Source organism: Protopterus annectens, chromosome 2.part2 (assembly GCF_019279795.1).
Source record: "Protopterus annectens isolate FY-2018-M chromosome 2.part2, PAN1.0, whole genome shotgun sequence".
In the NCBI taxonomy this organism is placed as follows: domain Eukaryota; kingdom Metazoa; phylum Chordata; order Ceratodontiformes; family Protopteridae; genus Protopterus; species Protopterus annectens.
The window spans coordinates 1,018,675,284-1,018,696,801 of record NC_056730.1 but is presented as its reverse complement, the minus strand read 5'-3'; the positions used below and the strand labels follow the sequence as shown (position 1 = coordinate 1,018,696,801).

Genomic DNA, 21,518 nt, shown 5'->3' with positions numbered 1-21,518 from the left:
GGAATCTTTATGGCTAGGCTTGTACAGGCCCTTGGGCCAATAGGCTAGTACCTACCTATGAACCTATGAAGAGGTGGTCAAAAATAGGATGTCAGACTTTCAGTCCATTCTTAAAGATCCTAGAGCAGTTGACATAAAATCTAAGACTGATTCAAAAGACTACTCCAAAGCTATGATTATTCCATATAAATAAGGGAATAATGACATAAATTCTGAACAGGAACTGGAAGGCAGGGTTTGGACAAATAGACTTACTTGGAACGTTAGGCAAGATTTCACTTTATGTGTACAACAGGGGTAAAAGCCTAAATCATATTTTGATAAGAGAAATGATTACATCTACCCCAGGGCTGAAAAAGTGGTAGGGATGAAAAAATATAACACATGCTCTCAGTGTAGATATGTTTTCAATTAAGTGGACATTACTGAGAGTAACTACCACAGAGTAATTCACCCAAATAGCAAATATAACTGCAACACTAGGGGAGTAGTATAAGACTAGCTGCCCTTTTGGAACATCTTAAGCCTTGCCAGTTTCCCTCATAGTTGAGACTCAAACCCTGTACTTTATGTCTGTGAGGTAAACACCTCAAGTCTTTTGCCAGCTCCCAGTGTTTTGCTAGTAGCAGCCTGAACAGGCATTCTACGGAATGTAGAAACTTCAAAACGTTTCTATTTCTTATTCTTGAAAAATTTCCACCTTTAGTTGGGGGATCATGGGAAACTAGGTTGGAGTATCAGGAATTATATTAGCAATTATTGCTTGATGCTTCTCAGCACCCTCCCAGGTTAAATGACAAAATCAGCATTTCAGCATCGGTAGTGTTTTGGCCTCTACAGCAGCTAAATTGTAACATGTAGCATAACATTTTTTCCTTTTTATATTTATACCTTATTTAAACAAATTTTAAACAAGCAAACATTTCAAACACATTGTGGGAAAACATTTGAAGTACTCTCATGTATACTTAATATACTGTATACATTAATTTGTTTATTTGTAATGTTATGTGTATATCTTATACTCATAACATAACCTGATCTTAGAACATTTTAAATTGTTTATTTTTTATGTGTATTTACATTTCATATTTATATTTATTAAAGTGTGTATTTTAAGTACTTTTTAAAATATGGATTTAAAATGATTCTGTAACATTAAGGATACTGTTCAAATGATTGATTAATTATGCATTATCAGTGATGTCATCTGTTATGTAACAGGAAGAGTTTTTAAGATGATAAGACTTTTATTTCTCTCCTCATTTGGGGTTTTAGAAAGTTCATGTTTCTCGATGTTTCACATTGAAAGGGTCTGTCAGACATCCAGTGTTAGAAATATTTTAACTGATATTCATTGTAAATAGAAATGAATCATGTTAATTCGTGAAAACATCATGTTTTAACCATCATATGACCTTCCTAGTTGAAGTTGTTAGTAAGCCATTAGTGCGTGTTCCAGATTTTGCCCATGTGTTCCACATTATGAGGGCTAGTGTTCCTCATTTTGGAGATGGTAGGTCGAGAGCTATGGCTAACAGATGACATCCTGGGAATAAAGAAAGGGGAAAAAATAAGTTTTGCCCACACCAATCAGAAAGAGATATTTGATATATCTTCTCTAACTTATCTCCCTTCTCTTTCAACTTTTACCGCATACATGATTGTCAATTTTAACAATATTCTCATTATATGAGGTGTAGATCATCCCCCAGAAATTTCAGATTAACTATTACTAGAATCTCCTCTAATTTGAAGCTGTTTGTTGTTTCTTTGCTTCTTATTCTAAAATTATTATACAGATAATTCAGTGGGCTAATATTTTGTGTAGCTCCTTCTTCATTGTTACTAAAAAACTGGAAATATCACCATATAGCTAAATTTCATTTTCTTATTTGGGAAAAAATACATAGTGGGTAAGAATCCTAAGTGTCTCTACAATAAGCAACAACCTCTAATTTAGAAAATCATAGTAAAAACCTAATAATCTATGTCAAAGGCTGACACAGGTCTATAATCTGAAACATCAACTCTGACTTTTGTTGTTTCTCTCTTTATCAAAACTAGTCTAGGCTGGTGCATAGTTAGAGAGTCTGGTAAATTGATTAAGAATCTAATAACCCAGAGTTAAACAAAAAATAAACTTATGTAATAACAGAAATGACAAATTTTGTCAAAGCTGATAAATCTTCTTAGAAAATACACCTGAGTCAGGAATTTCATTTCTAGGGATAAACAATGACCCCATTATTGTTCTGCAGCATAAATGGAAAAAAAAAAATCTTTACCAGTATGTTTCCAATTATCATTTGCAATAACATTTATCTCACAAACTGCACTGTGTATATGATGAATAGATAAATCACTGAATAATCATATAATGTTAAAATAGGCACATGTTTCTCCTGTTAATCTGATAAGATATGTTTTTATCTATCTATCTATCTATCTATCTATCTATCTATCTATCTATCTATCTATATATGGGTCACCTTCATTTGTCTGACAGTTCATTTGCCCGGCAAATTTCAGGCAGCCCAATTGCCTGACAGTTCATTTGCCTGACAATTAGAAAAAGACAAGTAAAAGGTATATGTCCTTTTCCCCACAGTAGTGCGAACCTGGAGTTAGAATATATAGCTGTGTGTGTGTGTGTGTGGGGGTCGAAGACCCTCCACCTACTTTGGTTTTATATTGTCCAGTTTGTTTTTTTTATTGTTCACTAAAACCAAAGTAGGTGGGGGCTTCTTCGCCCCCCCCACACCCCCCTAACTATATATTCTAGCTCCAGGATCACACTACAGTGGGGAAAAGGTCATATACCTTTTACTTGCCTTTTTCAAATTGTCAGGGAAATGAAATGTCAGGCAAATGAACTGTCAGGCAATTGGGCTGCCTGAAATTTCTATCAGGCAAATGAACTTTAGGTAAAATGAAGGAGACCTATATATATATATATATATATATATATATATATATATATATATCTGTATATATATATATATATATATACATATATATATATATATATATATATATCTGTAGAGAGAAAGAGAGAGAGAGAGACAGGCAGGTTCTTACTCTTAGATAATTTAATCTTTGTGGCTAAACGCTTTCCATGCCTATCCTGCTAATAAAATTGACAGAGCTGTAGTCTGATTCTTGCTCTGTAAGGTCTGTTGATTTGTTACACGCATTCTTATTTTCTCAAAAACATATACAAATTTGGAGATACTCAAAGTTAGCCAACTGACCCATCATATTTACACCAATGAGTTGTTCACCCAGTCTGCTGATCAGTCGTGCACATACCAAACAATTACCCCAATGCCATGTAAAATAATGTTACAAATGTGGAGATTACAGACCATCCAAAACATAAACAAGAGAGACTTTGTGTTTTACACTGGTTTCAAATCAGATAATATTTTGGTATTATCTAAACAAGCATTGGGTACTGTTTCTTTAGCATAATATTAATACCAGTAAATTCTAAAACAGAGAAAGAAATATCTCTTGAGCTGAGAAAATTATGTTTTGATGTGTCCGTTTTATCTGTGGTTCCCCCCCAAATGAATCACAACAAAAATAATAGTTTATCTGTACTTGAAACACTCACTTTATTCATCTGTTTCTCTGCATTTAAAGTGTTTTTTGATTGTATCTGCTTTATTTTCTGAAAGAAAAAAAAATATATATATATATATATATATATATATATATATATATATATATATATATATATATATACATATATATACTTGTTTCCCACCTTTCTAAGCTAGTATAGTTCAGTTTTCAGGTTAGTGCTGAATTCAGGAATGTGTTACAAATTTCTGTGTTTGCCCATACCTTACTTGGACAGAAAGAAGTTTCTCTGTTCACCTATGAGAGAGGGGAGCTTTGAGCAGCCTATCTGCCCCTGGATGAGTGGTTTCAGCCTATAAATTAGTAATTTATTGGCCATTTTGGGCTAATTTCTATTTCTTTAATTTCCCTGCTATAAATACCGCATTTGCCTGGTTTTGCGAGCTGGGCAGCACCGGTTAGCTAGGATAAAACTATTCCCGGCTCCACAATGTTTCCTCTTCAATTTTTCCCTTGGAACTAAGCAAACTTTCAACTTAAGCACTCAAGCCATTCATTTCTCAGCCCGGCACTTGCTCAAACTCATAGCAAGCACTTATAAACCCTAGCACTAGACCCTCCTGTTACTGTACGGAAGGACAAGGCTCTCTATTCGACCTTACCAGCCATCCAGTAAAACAGTTCACTATACCTATCCAGGCATGTCCAAAGGGCAGTTTCAGGTATACTCTCCAGTCCAACTGGTGAATCTGGGCATTTTGAGGCAATATTACAACTGCCTCATGTACACAGACAACCCTCTCCTCCTACCACCAAACACTAATACATGCGAGAGATGCAATTATACGGCCAAACTGGAGGCTAAGCTCTCTCAACCCAAGACTGGATCAGACAGTCAAGAGGAGAAGGGAAATACTTGCATCACACTACCAGTCTCACATAGACCCATTAAACCAGCACTGGCAAAAAACACACATAAATACATGAAAACTTACTCGGAGGCTCTAAATAAAAACCTGCAAAACCAAAAGAGACCTCCAAAGCAAACATCCAAGCAACCTTCACCCCCCAACACAAACCATGAAACACATACCTCACAAAACCAGTGTGCCATGCAATCACAGCCCTTAAGGCAAAATAACATACCCAACATACTGGTAATAGGTGATTTTATAGTCAGGCACACTGACGTCCCACTCACTAGGCTGACTAAGGAGAAGGTTACTGTTAGCTGCCTGTCGGGTGCTAGGATCCGCCACAAAACACAAGCACTCAGGTCACTCCAGAACAAGTACAAATATGACTCTGTCATTGTCCATGTTAGTGTGCAGGGCCTGAGCCGTACCTGCCTGGACTACATGAAAAGAAGCATGGAAGAGCTCTCTGATCATGTAGCCCAGGCCGGTATGACCCTGACCCTGATTAGCATCCTGCGCTCACAAAGAATGATACCATAGTATAAAGAAAAAATTCTCAATTTCAACAATTGGCTAATTTTCTGGTGTCATTCAAAGGGGATCCAGTGTCTGTCCCCCTGGGATGACATGCTCGATAAGCCACACTGCTTCGCTGGAGACGGCTTGCACCTGTCACCCTTAGGCTTTTGAATACTGGCCAAGGCTCTTGCCACCCCATAATGCTTTTGTTAGGCAAGATTCAAAAGAAAAACCCACCGCCGTAAATAGCACAAGTAACAAAAAACTGAGGGTAATGCTACTCAGTGCCAAAAGTCTAAACCTAAAAATGCACACACCCGAGACACTCCTCAGTATGGAGAAAATCAATATATGTGCAGAAACAGAAACCTGGTTTAAGGTTCCAGACAGTACCCCAGCACTACAAGGCTATGGCTCATACCAATATATTTTGGCCACAGAACCCAAACCGAAATACAAAAGGTGGGGGCATATCCATATTCATCAAGGATACCCACACCTCCAGGTTAGTTTCACAGCACGATGCTTCAGAGATCATCCACGTGCAACTAACAACGAGCAAAACTGCAATTCAAATTGTAGCTTGCTACAGATCACCCACCATGTCCCAGGACTCCCATTCCACATTTCTGGAAACACTGGGAAACATAAAGGTCCTACCAAACACACTAATATTGGATGATTTAAATTACCCAAACATTAACTGGGAGAACTAATAAAGTACTAACTCCCTTGCCCAGCATTTCCTAGAATTTATAAACTCAAATCCCCTGGTTCAACTGGTCAACACTCCCACCAGAGGTGACAACCTATTGGACTTGGTCATCACCAACATGGGCAACTGGTGTTCCACGCTGGAGGTCAAACCCTTGCTGGTTAGATCTGACCATAAACAAATCACTTTGGATATCCACATTCCGCCCCCACCCCCTGGACAAGGAAACCACAATGAAAAACTTTTCAAAAGCAAACTTCACATTACTTAAGACCGAGGTGGAATGTTTCAAAGCCCCCATGCTGAAGGATAACGCTGCAAGCTGCAAAATCCTTTACTAATGCATTCTATGGACACCTAAAAGAATGCATGGATCATGCCATCCCAAGCAAAACCAAAACTCACTCCTCCAAAAAAAGAAAACCAGTCTGGTGGACTCCTGCCATAACAAGCTATACAATAGAAGGAGGAAACTAGTACAGAAAAGAGTAAAATCCCAAGAAGGGAAGACATCCCTGATAAGTCAGCAAGAAACTATGATCCCTCATAAAATCATCCAAGGCAAGCTTCGTAAGAAAAATTGCCAAGGACCTCAAAAATAACCACAAAGCATTCTTTAGCTATGTCAAGAATCTAAGTGGCAATGCTCAGATCTGCTCAGAGTTAGTGCAGAATGGCACAAAATACACTGAACCGACTGATATCGCCAACATCCTGGCAGACAGGTTCAGCACAAACTTCACCCCCCCCTCACCCCCAAAAGGGCCCATAACCATGCCAGAAGAATGTAGAGTCCCTGAAATCACAGACACTCATGTTAAAACAGCCCTCTCCAAAGCCAAAAATACAGCATCAATGGGATCAGACGGTGTCCCAAGCTGTGTCCTACATGAGCTCAAAGACGAACTAACCCCTCACCTAAACACACTGTTCAAACTCAGCCTCTCCACGGTCTATGTACCCATAGAGTGGCGCACAGCAATGGTTATTCCGCTCCACAATGGTGGAGCCATAACAAACCCCGGGAATTATCGCCCTATAAGCCTGACTATCTTGGTCTGTAAGGCTATGGAGTGCATCATCATGGAACTCATTAACAGAGACATAGGGAACCTCCAAACACTGGACCCTACCCAGTTCGGCTTTGTTAAGGGCAGATCATGCCTCCTAAACCTGGTGGACTTCTTTGAGACATTTACCAAGGCTATAGATGAGGGAAAGGTGGTACACACAGCCTACCTAGACCTCACAAAGGCCCTCAACACCATTCCCCATTCTGGTATTATAGACAAACTCACCAGCCTGAACATAAACTCCTACGTCACAAGGTGGGTTGCCAACTGGCTCATGGACAGAACCACAGTTGGCCAGCAAGTGTGTGAACCGGATCACTGTAAAAATAAGACTCCAACAAGCTAGTAGAGATACATAGCTTTTTAATTTGCAAACCGGTTTCGGCTAAGTTGCCTTTTTTTCACTGATGAAGGCAACTTAGCCGAAACCGATTTGCAAATTAAAAAGCTATGTATCTCTACTAGCTTATTGGAGTCTTATTTTTACAGTGATCCAGTTCACACACTTGCTGGCCAACTGTTGTTCTCTTGGTTCATTTGGGCTGTGCATATCCTATGCGCACAGCATTATGTTCAGTTCATGGACAGAACCCACATGGTGAGAGTTGTGGGAGCTAGGTCCGACTCTAAACCTGTTACAAGTGGTGTTCCCCAGGACTCAGTCCTAGGACCCCTCCTGTTCAGCATATACTTCTCAGAAGTACAGGCAAGCACAGGAGGACTATGGCTGACCAAGTTTGCAGATGACTGCAAACTAGGGGCTATAATTTACTCTGCAGCTGACACAGACATCCTCCAAAAGGGTCTCACCGAGATGGATTCCTGGTGTCAAAATCATGGCCTCAAGCTAAATGCCAAAAAGTGCATAGTCATCTCCTTTGGAAAAAACAAAGTACCCACAAACTACCACATAGGTGGTAGTCCCCTAAATACGGAAGACTTAATAAGGGATCTGGGTTCCCAAGTAGATAGTAATCTCACCTTTGATAATCACATTGCCAAAGTGGTTAGAAAATCTTTCTATGCAGCCCACCTAATCACAAAAGGGTTCGTATCCAGATCAAAAGAGGTTATTGTGCCCCTCTACTCATCACTCATCAGACCTATCATAGAGTACAACGTCCCATTTGGGATGTACCTTACAAGACACCTGCAACAGCAGGATAGACCACAGAAGTACCTCATCAAGAGGATCACTGGCCTCAAACAGATGCCCTATGCAGCTCGACTGAAGAAACTCCAGCTGTACTTGGTTGCATACTGCCTACTCAGAGGTGATCTCTGCCTGAGACACAAGGCCATGTCCAACCCAGAACTGATGGACATGCTCCACCTAAAGAAAACCTTATCCCCTCGAGCCACATGCTCTAGGGATCTAAACCTCACTACAACAATAAATAGGACATGCTGAATGGATAGATTCCTATCCCAGACACTTCCCATGCTTTGGAACAAGATTCCAATCTATATTAGGTAGAGCTCCTCGCTAACACTCTTCAAAAGAAACCTTGACGAGTGGATGGGAAACAGAAAGTTTACCCCGGGGATCACTTCAGTGGCTCTGCTGGACAGAGGCACAGGGAACTAATCTAAGGGGGTGGCGAAAGCCAACACATTCTGGCTAGGCTTATAAATGCCTTTGGGCAGATAGCCTAGTACCTACCTATGAAGCTATGAACCTAAGTAATGAGTAAAATACATGTTTTATGTATTGCAATTTGTTCAAATGTCAAATAAACCATCACTATTCATGAAGTGACAAAGCTGAGAGCATACATATCGAGTCTCATGAAGAGTACCATCTAAACGCATACCAAGAATATTATTCCAGTCTTTCACCACACCACTGTAGTATTTGCTATGGAATTTGGGCCTTAACAAATGTCTTGATATTGTCCAAAGGAATCATAAATGGACCCTGTAGTTTGGGATCTCTGATCAATATCTACAGATAATAATGTTGTCTTGCAATATCCAACCAGGAACACCCTAATAAATCTGATTAAGTATAATCTTACAAGTATTGTAACTTTTAACTATAATAAATCCCCCTCCTTAGTGCTACATACCAATGTTCAGGTAGCACCCCCCCCCCCCCAACCTCGGTCTCATTAATTTATCAAAGGCAAATCCATCTTGAACCAAACAAGATCTTCTTGAAAACATGTAATAATTTCTGCTCATTGTAGCTGGACATTTTTTTTTTGTAAATAACTATTTGGATTAAAAAATTGGCATATACTACATATATGTGTGTATGAATGATGGCCAAACTATACAGATATCGACTGCCTGTCTTACACTCAAAACTGTTTGAATCACAAAGATTTGAACAGGTAATTGATCAAATCAGACAGATTTGTATAAAAAAGAGTCCCTCACACCCCCTGCTAATTATATATGCCAACTCCAAGATTGCAACCCAGTCTGAAAAAGGGTAGATTCCACAATCCTCTCTGTGCCACAGTCTTGCACAGCAGAAAAGCCAGTATGCTTGATCAGCTGTTCCAGCTTTTTTGCAGTTCGACAAGTCAACTTGCCAATGGGTTGAATTATAGCCCACTTACACTTGCTAATAGGTTGAATTATAGCCCACTTTAGGTACCCGCAAACCATGCTGTCGCTCAGGGACCCCTTGTACTGGGGGGCCCCAACCACAGCAAGTTATATTATTTTGATATTTTGTAACATGTTTCTCAAACAAAGAAAAGCTAGTACAGCAATGTTTTCTACTTACTAAACCAGGAAGGTAATCATAACTGTTACTTATATTTAAAATTCAAAGATATCCCTGGTTATTGTAAGTGTTTTGTCAAGTAACAGGCTTCGCAGTTTTATTAAATATTTTACCATGGACACAGTGCCCTTTGGTTAGTTAAATCCTGATGATGGACATGCTCTCCACTAAAACTAACATCATACCAAACTTTATGCACCTGCAATACCCATGGCCACAGGGGGGCCCTTTAATCATCCTTGACTGTGTGTGGGGCCCACAAAAGCTAATTCTAATTGGGAGAAAAATGGGGAGAAAAAAAGCATGCATGCATTTAATGATTATGTTCTTCAACCAAAACAGAGTTCAGATATGACCCTGTTATTATAAATCCAATAATCAGTGAATTAACATGAGCAAGGTAAGCACTAGAGATCAGCAGCCCAGAGAGACTGATTTCAGTGTATACTTTGGATTTTTTTGAAGAGCTGATGCTTCCAGTCTTCAGGGATGGTTTTCTCTTTCAGGGAGTTTTGTAAATACTGGTAGAACACCAGTCACTATAACTCTCAACTTCTTTGCTCAAGAATTATGGGGAAAGACAACAATAACAGACTAAAGGCTCAAAATCAGGAACCCATTTTAAATATTACTCTAATTGACTTAAAAATTTAACAGAATAACACATTTTGCATCAGCATGCATTTCTGGACAACAAGAAGTATGAAACTCTGATGTCTAGGTTTATTGATGGTCGGTAATCTTGAATGATTTACCAGCAATCAAACTTTTTATGAGGGAGAGAGCAAAATTATATGTTAAAATCAGGGACAGTGACAGGTATGCATTACTCCTCAATAAGGTAAATAAAAGTGACTTATCCCTGTGGCTTTTTGACAACTGATCTTGTGTGGCAGTACTAGTGTTGCACAATGTACTGCTACTTGCTGAAACAAGTGCAAGACTAGTATTGCTATTGCTTATGCTCGTGCGAGCGTGTGTGTGTGTGTGTGTGTGTGTGTGTGTGTGTGTGTGTGTGTGTGTGTGTGTGTGCGTGTGTGTGTGTGCGTGTGTGTGTGTATGTTGCAGTGTAAGAGTAACAAGCTGTATATAACTGAATTAACTTTCTAGCACAAACATTATCAGCACTGACATTATGCTTGTATGTCTGTGAGGGGGCAGTGGTTGCAATGTATTTAAAAGTAACAAGCTGATAATATGTTCTTTTCACTTATCATCACATAGACATTACACACAATAGGTGGCTATCTTTGGTGGTTTGGCAGGAAGAGGATGTATAAAAACAACTGTTCATTGTCACTGTGGCACAGGGGGTAGCATTTCCATCTCACAGTGCTTTGCACTGGTTGAGTTCTTGGCTATGTGGAGTATCCATGTCCTTTCTTTCTGTGTGTCTAGCCACGTGCTCTGGTTAACCCCAGTACCTCAGAAACATGCAATAGGCAAAAATGGAATTCCTCACTTTTCCCCGATGATGAACTTGCAGAGAGAGAGAGAGTGTGTGTGTGTGTGTGTGTGTGTGTGTGTGTGTGTGTGTGTGTGTGTGTGTGTGTGTGTGTGTGTGTGTGTGTGTGTGTGTGTGTGTGTGTGTGTGTGTAAAAAGTATCACACATTTTTTTTTTGTGCACATGCACAATAATACTGGGACACATACGTGCATTACTCTTCTGAGTAGCAATAAAAAAATGCAGTTAACAAGTAAATATATTTCAAAAGTAAGGCATAAACTATTTCACAGAAAATTCAGACACTTAGATCTTTTAGGAGTCTAGTGGCTCCCATTCCCCAGATTGTATAATGGATTTTGACATGGTCTTAGAGGTGGTCTCTGCCCTCAAACACAGCTATTGTAAAACCAGGCCTACTCAGATATGTGCGTGTACTGAAGGTTGCTGTAGGTTTTGTTGGGGGTATTGTAGGGCTGGAGGCTGGGGATTGTATAACCATTACTTATTTAACTTTCATCACAGTCAAACCTTACAGGTGTGCACAGGAGGTCATTTTATCTTGTGTTTGGGCTGGGGACAGTGTGGTCATTGTTTCTTTTACTTTTCTCATCAGAGGTCTATGAAGAAGATTACTATAGCTTGTGTTGGGGCAATAAACTGTCTAGGAGAAACAATGTAGAATACATTTCTGTAATCATTATTTTTTCACTTTCCTGACAGTAAGACATCAAGCATGTATACAGATGGCTACTTTTTCAGGGTAGGAGTGAGGAGTGAGAAAGAATGCAAAATATATGTATGACAGCAGTAATGTGAAATACATAACTGTGGCCATTTGCACCTCTGCTTTCATCCCAGTTTAACATGAGAGGGACGCACAGGCAGTGGCTGTCTGTTTTTTAGTGGGGGGGGGTTAAGAAGGCAGGCCAGTATTCCCAGATAGGATTTATGTATCCTCACAACAATTGTCTTGTTGGTTTATTGTGAGTTACCCTTTTGTCAGCTGTGAACATTAAGCTTTGGGCACAACTTATGTCTTCCTTAAAGAAAAAAAAAGGACTGAAATTCCTTTTTTACACATAATTTCTCTTCTGGCCACCACTGGATTGAAAGGCTGTGAAATGCTTTAAAATTCATACCAGTGCATCTATAATCGTATGGCTTCTAGGGATCCAAGCTTAATTGGGTTATTTCCTAAGTGGTTGTTATTGTGTTGTATCGGGCAGGAAAAGTGTGTTGAACAGATGCAAGGAAAGCTAAAGCTAAACAGCAACACTGAATGTCTTTCCTTAGTCATAATTTTTGTTCAAGCCATCAATGGATAAATAGGTTGTGTAGAAAGAAAAATAAATAAAATACACCATATAGAAAGTCATGACTGCTTGAAAAAACTGAAGGGTAGGTCAAAATGTGAGAAAAGGAAGGAAAAAAGTAATGTGCGTGGTGTGGGGATCCCAAGATGTGGAAAAGAGAGGGGAGCACTGGAGGATGTGTGAGATTGTGTGTGTATGTATGTGTGAGGGGTGAAATAGTAGGCAGAGCCTAGGATGGCATTTCACCTAAGTCCAACCCTGTACATAAAGTTGTTGTAATGTATCATTGTCGCAACTGAATGCTAGTAACTGAATGTCCCTTTGTGGGCCAACATAGTGAGGTATACAGGCCTGGTGTAATGTAAAAAGCACTGTAGCTACAGGTAAGTCTGTATGTACTACTCCTAAAACTTTGCAACATAAACTAAAAGTTGCTCAAGAGGGGTGACAGTGACAGCGTGATACTTAAACTGGAAGTGCCCAGGAGACCCCCATGACATTTGCTGGGGGGGCCTCCAAAATGCTAACACCAGCCCTGGATTGAATGGAACCCATATATATATATATATATATATATATATATATATATATATATATATATATATATATATATATATATATATATATACATTTATATATATCTATATATATATATATATATATATATATATATATATATATATATATATATATATATATATCTAGAGAGTGATTATTACTGTTGTGCTATTGTTGTTTCATTCATTCATTCCTTCATTCCTTCATTCATTCTCTTTTTAAATATATTATTGAGTAAAATACTTGATCAGATCTAGGCAGTTTTATAAATAAAGTCAACTTAAATCATTACAAAAAGACTGCAAGTGGAATCAAAGCATATTTAGTTTCTTTGCCAGAAATTCCACAGTACTAACCTGGCAGCTGGTACTGAGCCTTTGGTTTTAATTGGTGTCCAAGTGAGAGACACTGCAACAGAAAATACATTATAGTCTTTAAAAGCAAAACACTGAATGCACCTGTCAACTGCCACTAATTTGGATGCAAAAGAACTACTCAGTACATGAACTAACATAACTTTTATGTATTTAAATAAATGTTGAGCAATATTCTCTTGGATATTGTCTTTCTTCTGCTGCTTAAGATTATATATATATATATATATATATATATATATATATATATATATATATATATACTATATCATACGTATTAATAAAAAACAATGGAAACACCATGATAGATCATTAATATCCTGTGATAATCCATTTCTAAAATACAGGAAAATCTTGTCTTTGATGCTTTGTATCATTATTAAATGCAATTTCAAAACTTCACTGCGGGAGAAATTCATTGACAAATTACTGACATGCCATAATTGATAATTAACATTTTTGTCATTGCATCTTCTGTCTTTGCAGTTATGATCCCCTGTTCAAGGAAGAGGGTATCACTAACCTGTGTTAAACATTAGGAGGTCATCAACAACTGTGCCATTTCGAATGCCTCCAAAAATGTAAATATTTTCCTCAACCACTGCTGCACCATGTTTTAAAGTCCGAGGTGCTACCCCACTACTTGTCAGCTTCTGCCATGTTAGAGATCCTGGGAAAGCAAAGGAAAGATATACCTTTGATAATTATGCTGATTTGCTGCAAAGTCTTTATTTGGCAATATAGACCATACATTTATAGAAAGCATGTTCCATATATGTGAAAACCCAGCTATTCTGGTCTAGACGTTATACCCCTTCCCAAAGTCAATATGCCATGCCAGTTATGATTTGTGCTGTTTGTACATGAAAAATAATATTAAAAAAAATCTATGTTCTCTGTGAACCAAAAAGCTAGTCAAATGGTTCGGTTTTGATTTATTTCTCACTTTCTTTTATCTTTTTACATTGACCCATTCTGCGATAAGTGAAATATATATTAATTTGCATGTTGCACAAGATTATGGATTATTTTCTCTGGATCATACACAAACAGAAATGGGATGGGATTTATGGGCAAGCTGCATATTAATCTGCATGTAGATGAGCAGGAAGTGGCCATTTGCAGTCTAGTAGCTATTTAAAGTGCTATGTTGTAATTTGGCACAGCAAGCAGAAGTATGCCACAGAGAATATATGCACATAACTGCATAATGGCAAGTAATGAAAGCAGGTAGGGAAACGAGGCCACAGTAACACGTAATTGTATACAAGGTCAATATAGTCATGGCATAGGTGTAAGTGGAGGCAGTTTTCCAGCAGTGTCCACCAACCAACCAAGTTGTATAAATATTTACAGATCTGGGCTTCCTATTGAAATGTCGGTGCTTGAAATGCTGAGTGCTGACATGCCAAAAAATGATTGAAAATGCAGGAGAAGAGTGAATCTCGAACATTGTTCTTCTCCTTTAAACTTCTTTTTTTTTTTTTTGTAAGGGGCAAGCCACCCTCTGTACCTCCCAATAGGGAGGACAAGCCCCTACACCCCTGAACTTATATATACACTGACTCAGATTGCTATACCTTGGAAAAAGGGAATATTCTGAAAAATGATCCATCTCAGACTTAATACATGTGAGTCTGTTTTTTTTTTTAGCCATTCAGTCTCCATTTTATGAGACTCGCTATAGCAGGTCAGAATATTTCAAATGGTTACCACAGAGTTGTCATATAATATTGAATGAAAAGTGGAGCTAAACCACCACAAATGAAATGGCAGTTTGTCTTTCAAATTATTTTCTAGGTGAAGCTGACTGTCTGGCCCTTCTGTTAAGGTTAATGTACTTTAAAAAGTTTTTGACCCTCACAATTTTGGATTATGTGGAGGGGAAGTTGGAAAGAGTTCTACATGAAAAAGATAAAGAACAAATGCTGGAGTCCACTTATCAGTGGAAATATCTATATGTTTAATTTTTATTACTCTAAAGACTGTCATGCTTGTTTCCTTGTGAGCCTTCCCTATGTAAACTGTTTGGTTGTGGTAGGTACATGGGCATACATGGTTTGGACATGTGATTGGCTAAGGTTTTTCTGGACAGGAATGAAGGAATATTTTCAGAAGATATGGGGCTCTGGTAATAGACTCTCCAAAGTTATTGCACTTTGTAGACGAGGATGACACATATAGGTTAAATGATTGATGACCTTGGAGTGAATATGAAATGAAATGCTGACTAAGGCACTCTGTGGGATTCAGAATATTTTGCAAGAAGATTGGTCACATCCTGTGTGGAGATGTGTCAGAGACACACAAAACTCAATGGTAAAAAGGTGAGAAGTCTTGTTGTCTGGATAATATACAAATGGTGACATAATGGAATGCAAAAAAGTAAGAGTATTAAAATGACAGCAATGGTGGGTACAAATTAGGGTTAACAATATGTCAGAGCAATTCAGAACAAGGGTGCCCACAGTCAGGTGCAAGGGGGTGCACTTGCACCCCCCTGGAATCAGCTGGCCAGGAGATTAATTTACTTTTAATTAAAAAAAAAAAAATTTCTTCTTTAAGAATGCCCTTTGCGTCCAGTCATTCAAACGGAGCAGGTGCTTACGACCTGTTTTCGTATTCTCCATACATGCGACCGATGGTTTACATCTTCATTTTCCATATTTGCGCACAGAATTTGAATTCCAGAAGCCATTTGGACTTGGGACGAGCGTACAAGTGAGAGGTAGGTGTGTACGTGTGTTTTTAAGTGTTTTAGAGGTGTGTGTGCATGTGTATGTATATATATATATATATATATATATATATATATATATATATATATATATATATATATATATAGGTTTACTATCAAAATGCCGCCGTGCAATTGCACGGCTATGAAGTATTCGAACGCCATATGTTCGAATACTTCATAGTTCGGCAGGTTATGTGGGTGAATGTTATTATTGTGAATGGACTGTGCATTCGCAATTATAATGTTTGCTCATGTAAAAGGATTGCGGTACAGTGCGGTTAGGGAAATACATCCCTTTCCTCATTGTAGTGCGATCTCGGAGTTGGAATATTAAGTTGGGAGGGTTGGGGGGTGCAGCCCCCCATAGGGGGCTTGCCGCCCTGCATAAATGTGAGTTCAGGCTAGTTAGGTAGGGAGTTAAGGGAAGGGTGGGAGTGCTGTTGATTGTCGAAAATGTTGCAAGCGACATTTTCGACAATTAGCTGTTTTCGACATTAGGTACATACGGAAATGTGTACGTTCGGCAAAACACTTCGCTAATATGTACACATTTTATTTTAACTTTCGACTTATTGATAGTAAACCATATATATATATATATATATATATATATATATATATATATATATACATAGATATATATATATACGGTTTTAGGGGACTGTTTGACATAAAGATTGTGAGCTCTATGCAGTTGAGAGTGTGTGAGGCATTGTGGTAATTCAAGCTCATTTAATTGTTTTAGAGACTGTGGAGGGTTCTGTTTACTGTAGTTTGCTGCAGATTTTTTTCTGTTTTGTTGTAGCATGCCTCTAGGTTTAGTTTCTGAGTGGCCTGTATGTTTAGAGTAATTGATGATGCATAAAGGAGTGATGAGAGAAGATATGATAATGCAGTAGATTTCCTGGCAGCATTTGGAAGGTAAAGTTTTGCCTTGTAAAGGAAAGCAAGCTTTTGACAGGTCTTTTTGATGGATTGCTGTGTATACCAGCCACATTTTAGATTGTCATATGTAGTAATCCTTACTAACTTTGTATGAGATATTATTTCAATTGTGATATTACTGGTTGATACGATTATAAATTTGTATTTTTTTTTGTTGGACAGCTGCTTTGATGTGAAAAGCATTAGCTTGCTTCTCTTTGGGTGTAGGGATAGGTTTGCATTAGATAGTTAATATTTAATTAAGGAGAAGGATTCTTGGGAAATTTTTTGGAGTTTTTGTTATACTACTAGCATAGCAAATGAGAGTGGACTTGTCTACATTCTACACTACAACAGTATGTTTAAACACTTATGGCTGCTATTTATGAAATATGTTAAATAGCAGTGAACCAAGTAAAGAACCATGGAGAATGCTGTCAGAGACGGTACTTGTTTATTTACTTAACATTTTTGTACTGGGAAAGTCCAGCTGGGGCATAGTAGCCCAGTTTCTGCAGAGGCCTGGGGAGAAAAGCTCCACAGCCACTATACAAAAATATGAATATAAATCATTGACAATTGTACATTACATACTTACGTGACATTGCAGACATTGTATTACATCCTTATGCGACATTGCAGACATTATATTACATACTTATGTGACATTACAGACATTACATTGTTTGAACATCCTTCATATATACAAAACAGCTCAATCAGTCAAAAGATCCAGTTTGTATTTTTGTACAATTAGAGTAACATGTCATTTGTTATACAGTGGTTGCATTACTTTAAAGCAGTTATATTACTTAGGGTCAAGAAATAGAAGGGATAGATTAAAATAGACATCAAATACAGGAGATAGGAGGAGAGATGACAGAAATGGATATCTATGATGGGGCAAATGAGGTATCAGAGGCAGAGGGGGTGTATGGAACAGCACACCTAACTCCCTTGCTACAAATACCCAGACAGACAGACATATTCATTCAGCTGTTACATATTATGTGAACAGAAGTTACATGAAAACTTAGCATTAAAACAAATACCAGAACTATATTTACTTTTCCATTCAGACTAGTCTGAAGACAAAGTACATTCCCATCGAGTTTTTGATAGAATACAGCACTGAATATGAGCAATTCAGTTTGAGCATTCATGCCCCCATAGTCATGTGTGCACAAACACACACACACACATACACACACACACACACACACACACGCACACACATATGGTTTCATTATATTTACCAGTAATTAGTCATATGATGGCATTCACTTTTCTTGTTTCATTCAGTAGAGGCACTGTATCATGTTTTCCTGTACATATTATTGCATAGAATAGCTGGTGGTAGTAATAAAGAAAAGCTGCAGTCTGACAAGTGTTTAAGGAAAGTGCTACAGAGAGAGGCAGAGCAACAAAGGATTGATAGGAGAAACAGTATAGTATATCTTGAGATTATTCCTGATACGAGGAGAAATAAGTGTTATACAGTGGATATTTGAGAGAGAGAGCATTTGAATATTATAATGTTACAGATTAGTAAATTACACTGGGACATTGGCATAGCCATGTCTCTGTCAGGAATTGTTCTAGGTGAGATTTGAAGTGTGTCATTTTGTCTTGTCTGTTTTGGGGGATGTTGTATTTCATTCTATATCTTAGATACTTGGTTTGAATATAAGGATTGTCACAAGCTGATATTTAATTTAGTAACTTTTAATAGGTTTTTATTACTTGGGCTTAGGTTTTAGGTCAGCCACAGTGGTGCAGTGGTTAGCATTGCCACCTCACAGCAAGAGGTTCTCCAGTTCGATCCTCGGCTGGGGTGCCTTCTGTGTGGAGTCTGCATGTCCTCCCTGTGGTCATGTGGGTTTCCCCTGGGTGCTCTGGTTTCCTCCCAAAGACATGCTGTAGGTGGATTAGACACACTAAATTGGCCATAGGCATGCCTGCGTGTGTGTGTCTTCTGTGGAAGGTTGGGCAACAGGCTGGCAACTCAACACCATAAAACTACACTGCCAGTCATGAGTGGACAGTGATCTGCTGTGGCAACCCCTGACCGGGAAAAGAAGAAGAAGATTACTTGTGCTTAGGTTTTAGGTGGAGTACTATTGAAGGATATTCCTTTGAGAAGGGCTTTTATTTAATCAACCCCTTAGTGTCAGTACTGATCAAGGTTCTGGGATAGGTGCACCTTTAGTTAAGCTAGTTTTAGCCATTATAATTCATGCACCCACAGCAATTAAGAATAAAAAAGTCTTTCGGCTTTTCCCGGTTAGGGGTCGCCACAGCAGAACTCCGGTCCACTAATGATTGGCAGTAGATTTTTATGTGCTGGCTTGCCAGGCCTAATGCACAACCTTCAATGAAGGAACGCCCATTCATGCATGTCGCCACACAGAAGACACTCTAACTGAGAATCAAACCGGCAACGTTTAACTGTGAGGCGACAACTCTACCGCAGCACCATCACTGCAGTATACCCACAGCAATTACCCACAGCAATTAAGAATAAAATCATTAAAGTTGAACACATTGGGCATCTTCACTGTCCACTAATAAAAATACGTCAAAGTGTGACAGATGCAGACGTTTCAGGTAATAGGGACCTGGCTGTGGCATTGGCAGTCTCCGGGAAGGTTTGAGTTCATAACTGGGAGAACTGGATGTCTGGAGTTTTTATTTTATGTTCATTCTACTAGAAAAGGATGCCAATATGGCATTGTCATTGTTTGCCTATATCCTGGTGCTGGTATGACCATAAGGTTAGGAAACTGAAACCTATAGACAGGATGTTGAGATGGAACATGGACATGATCAATAAACTCAGGGTTTCGATATTGGTGGGTACTGATGAAGGCAAGAGCAGAATTAATACTTATTGTGCTTAACAACAGTGGGGCTTGTACATGACTTTTTTGCATGTGCTTTCACACTGTGGAAAGAAGCAAGCAGTGCCCAGTTCTTGTGCTAATGAACAGCAGTGACAAACTTTTACCCGAGGTAGAATCTTATCTGCCAGCTTACTATTGTGTGACTGTCCTGTTCTGCAGTAAACCAGACCCCTGAATTCAGCACTAGACTAGCTGCTCAGAAGTGCAACCATCCCTTAAAGTTTGGTAGTTTCCACTGACAAAAGCAGACAGATTTGTTCAGATTAATCTGTCAGTGTGGCTGAGTATCCAGGGCTTATTAGTAGTTTTTTTTTTTTAAGAGTAGTTCTGAAATTTCTGTTCTACCCAACTAAAGCACCCTGGTTAATATGCATCAAACAGTGGTGTGTTTGTATATTTTATAAACCAATATTTTGTTAGGAAGGATTTTTGTTATTAAAAAGCCTCACCCCAGTATTGAATACAAACCATTGCTGGATGCATAGCCCACTGACCTTCCATGAACACAGACTGTGTTTATTATGTTGTTTTATAATAGAAGGCTGTCTCTCTGTGAGCAGCATGTATTGGGTCCGGACAGAACAAGAGTTAAACAGTAAGGGCTGAAGGGAAGTGTTGTGTCCAGGATGAAGGCTGTGGTTCTCAAGCTGAAATGTGGGATTGAATAAATATGTGTTGAGACTCAAAGATGAAGATTCTGTCTGTATCATGCATCTGCAGTTCCTGGCATGTATGTCTACAAATTACCTTTGTCTCTCTTGCTTTCTGCCTGTTCTGCAGAGAGTGTGTGTGTGTGTGATTTGATAAAGCTTTCTCCTCAAAAGAAGACATACTCATTAGAGATACAAGCTTAGTCTTGGGGAAAAAATGTAATGCATTTTAGTTTTACTTAATTTTTTGAGGAGAGACTAGCATTTGATATCCAAGGAAATGCTAATGTAGACGTTTTTCTTGACAGCAGAAGCATTCATGCAGCATAAGCCATTGCTTAAAAATACTTAGTTTCCGTACATGTGTAGGTTGTCTAAGGAAAATGTTAATGTAGAGTTTGTCCTGATGAGACATTGTTTGGTGATTTGGGGTGTAACAGCCCTGTGAGAATGTTACTGACTGTGTTGACAGAGTAAGAGGGAGGTAGCAGTGTGACTGCTTGTGTGTGTGTGTGTGTGTGTGTGTGTGTGTGTGTGTGTGTGTGTGTGTGTGTGTGTGTGTGTGTGTGAGAGAGTGTGAGAGTGTGTGTGTGTGTGTGTGTGTGTGTGTGTGTGTGTGTGTGTGTGTGTGTGTGTGGTGGGAGTTCATACCATGCAATTATCCAGATTTTTGCCTCATACTTTCGGTTTCTTTCTCATAAAACTGTGTTTTTCTGGCAAATCATTGAGGACTGAACTCAGAAAATAATGGTAGAGGGATGTGTGGCCAAGGATGAACACAGGATAGCAGCAGATTTCTTCAGCTCCACCAATTTCATTACACTGACAGGAATTAATTACTTAAAAAATTAATTTTTGAAGTAATTTTCTTTCTAAATATGTTTGTTTTATATAGTTCTTGAACTATATCTAAAAAAGAAAGGAAATCTTAACAATATTCCTGTCAGAAATCACTTTGGAAATTTTCCTGTCAGTTTATCAGTCTGAAATGAGTTCCAGTAAGACAAATTCTCAAGACTCCAGCATCAAGAAAGAACTTCAGTCTCTGATAATTATAAT

The 21,518-nt window shown here is 38.5% G+C and overlaps 1 protein-coding gene across 2 annotated transcripts in view; it reads right to left on the bottom strand.

Moving 5' to 3' along the window:
- LOC122795869 (leucine-zipper-like transcriptional regulator 1) overlaps positions 1-21,518 on the bottom strand; it is a 1,318,154-nt gene that overhangs the window by 979,812 nt on the left and 316,824 nt on the right. For both annotated transcript variants that reach the window (XM_044064282.1, XM_044064283.1), the window contains 2 exons: positions 13,766-13,912; positions 13,225-13,276 (listed from right to left, as the gene is read on the bottom strand). In XM_044064282.1, the coding sequence (XP_043920217.1) occupies positions 13,225-13,276; positions 13,766-13,912 (199 nt within the window). The remainder of the gene's footprint in view (positions 1-13,224; positions 13,277-13,765; positions 13,913-21,518) is intronic.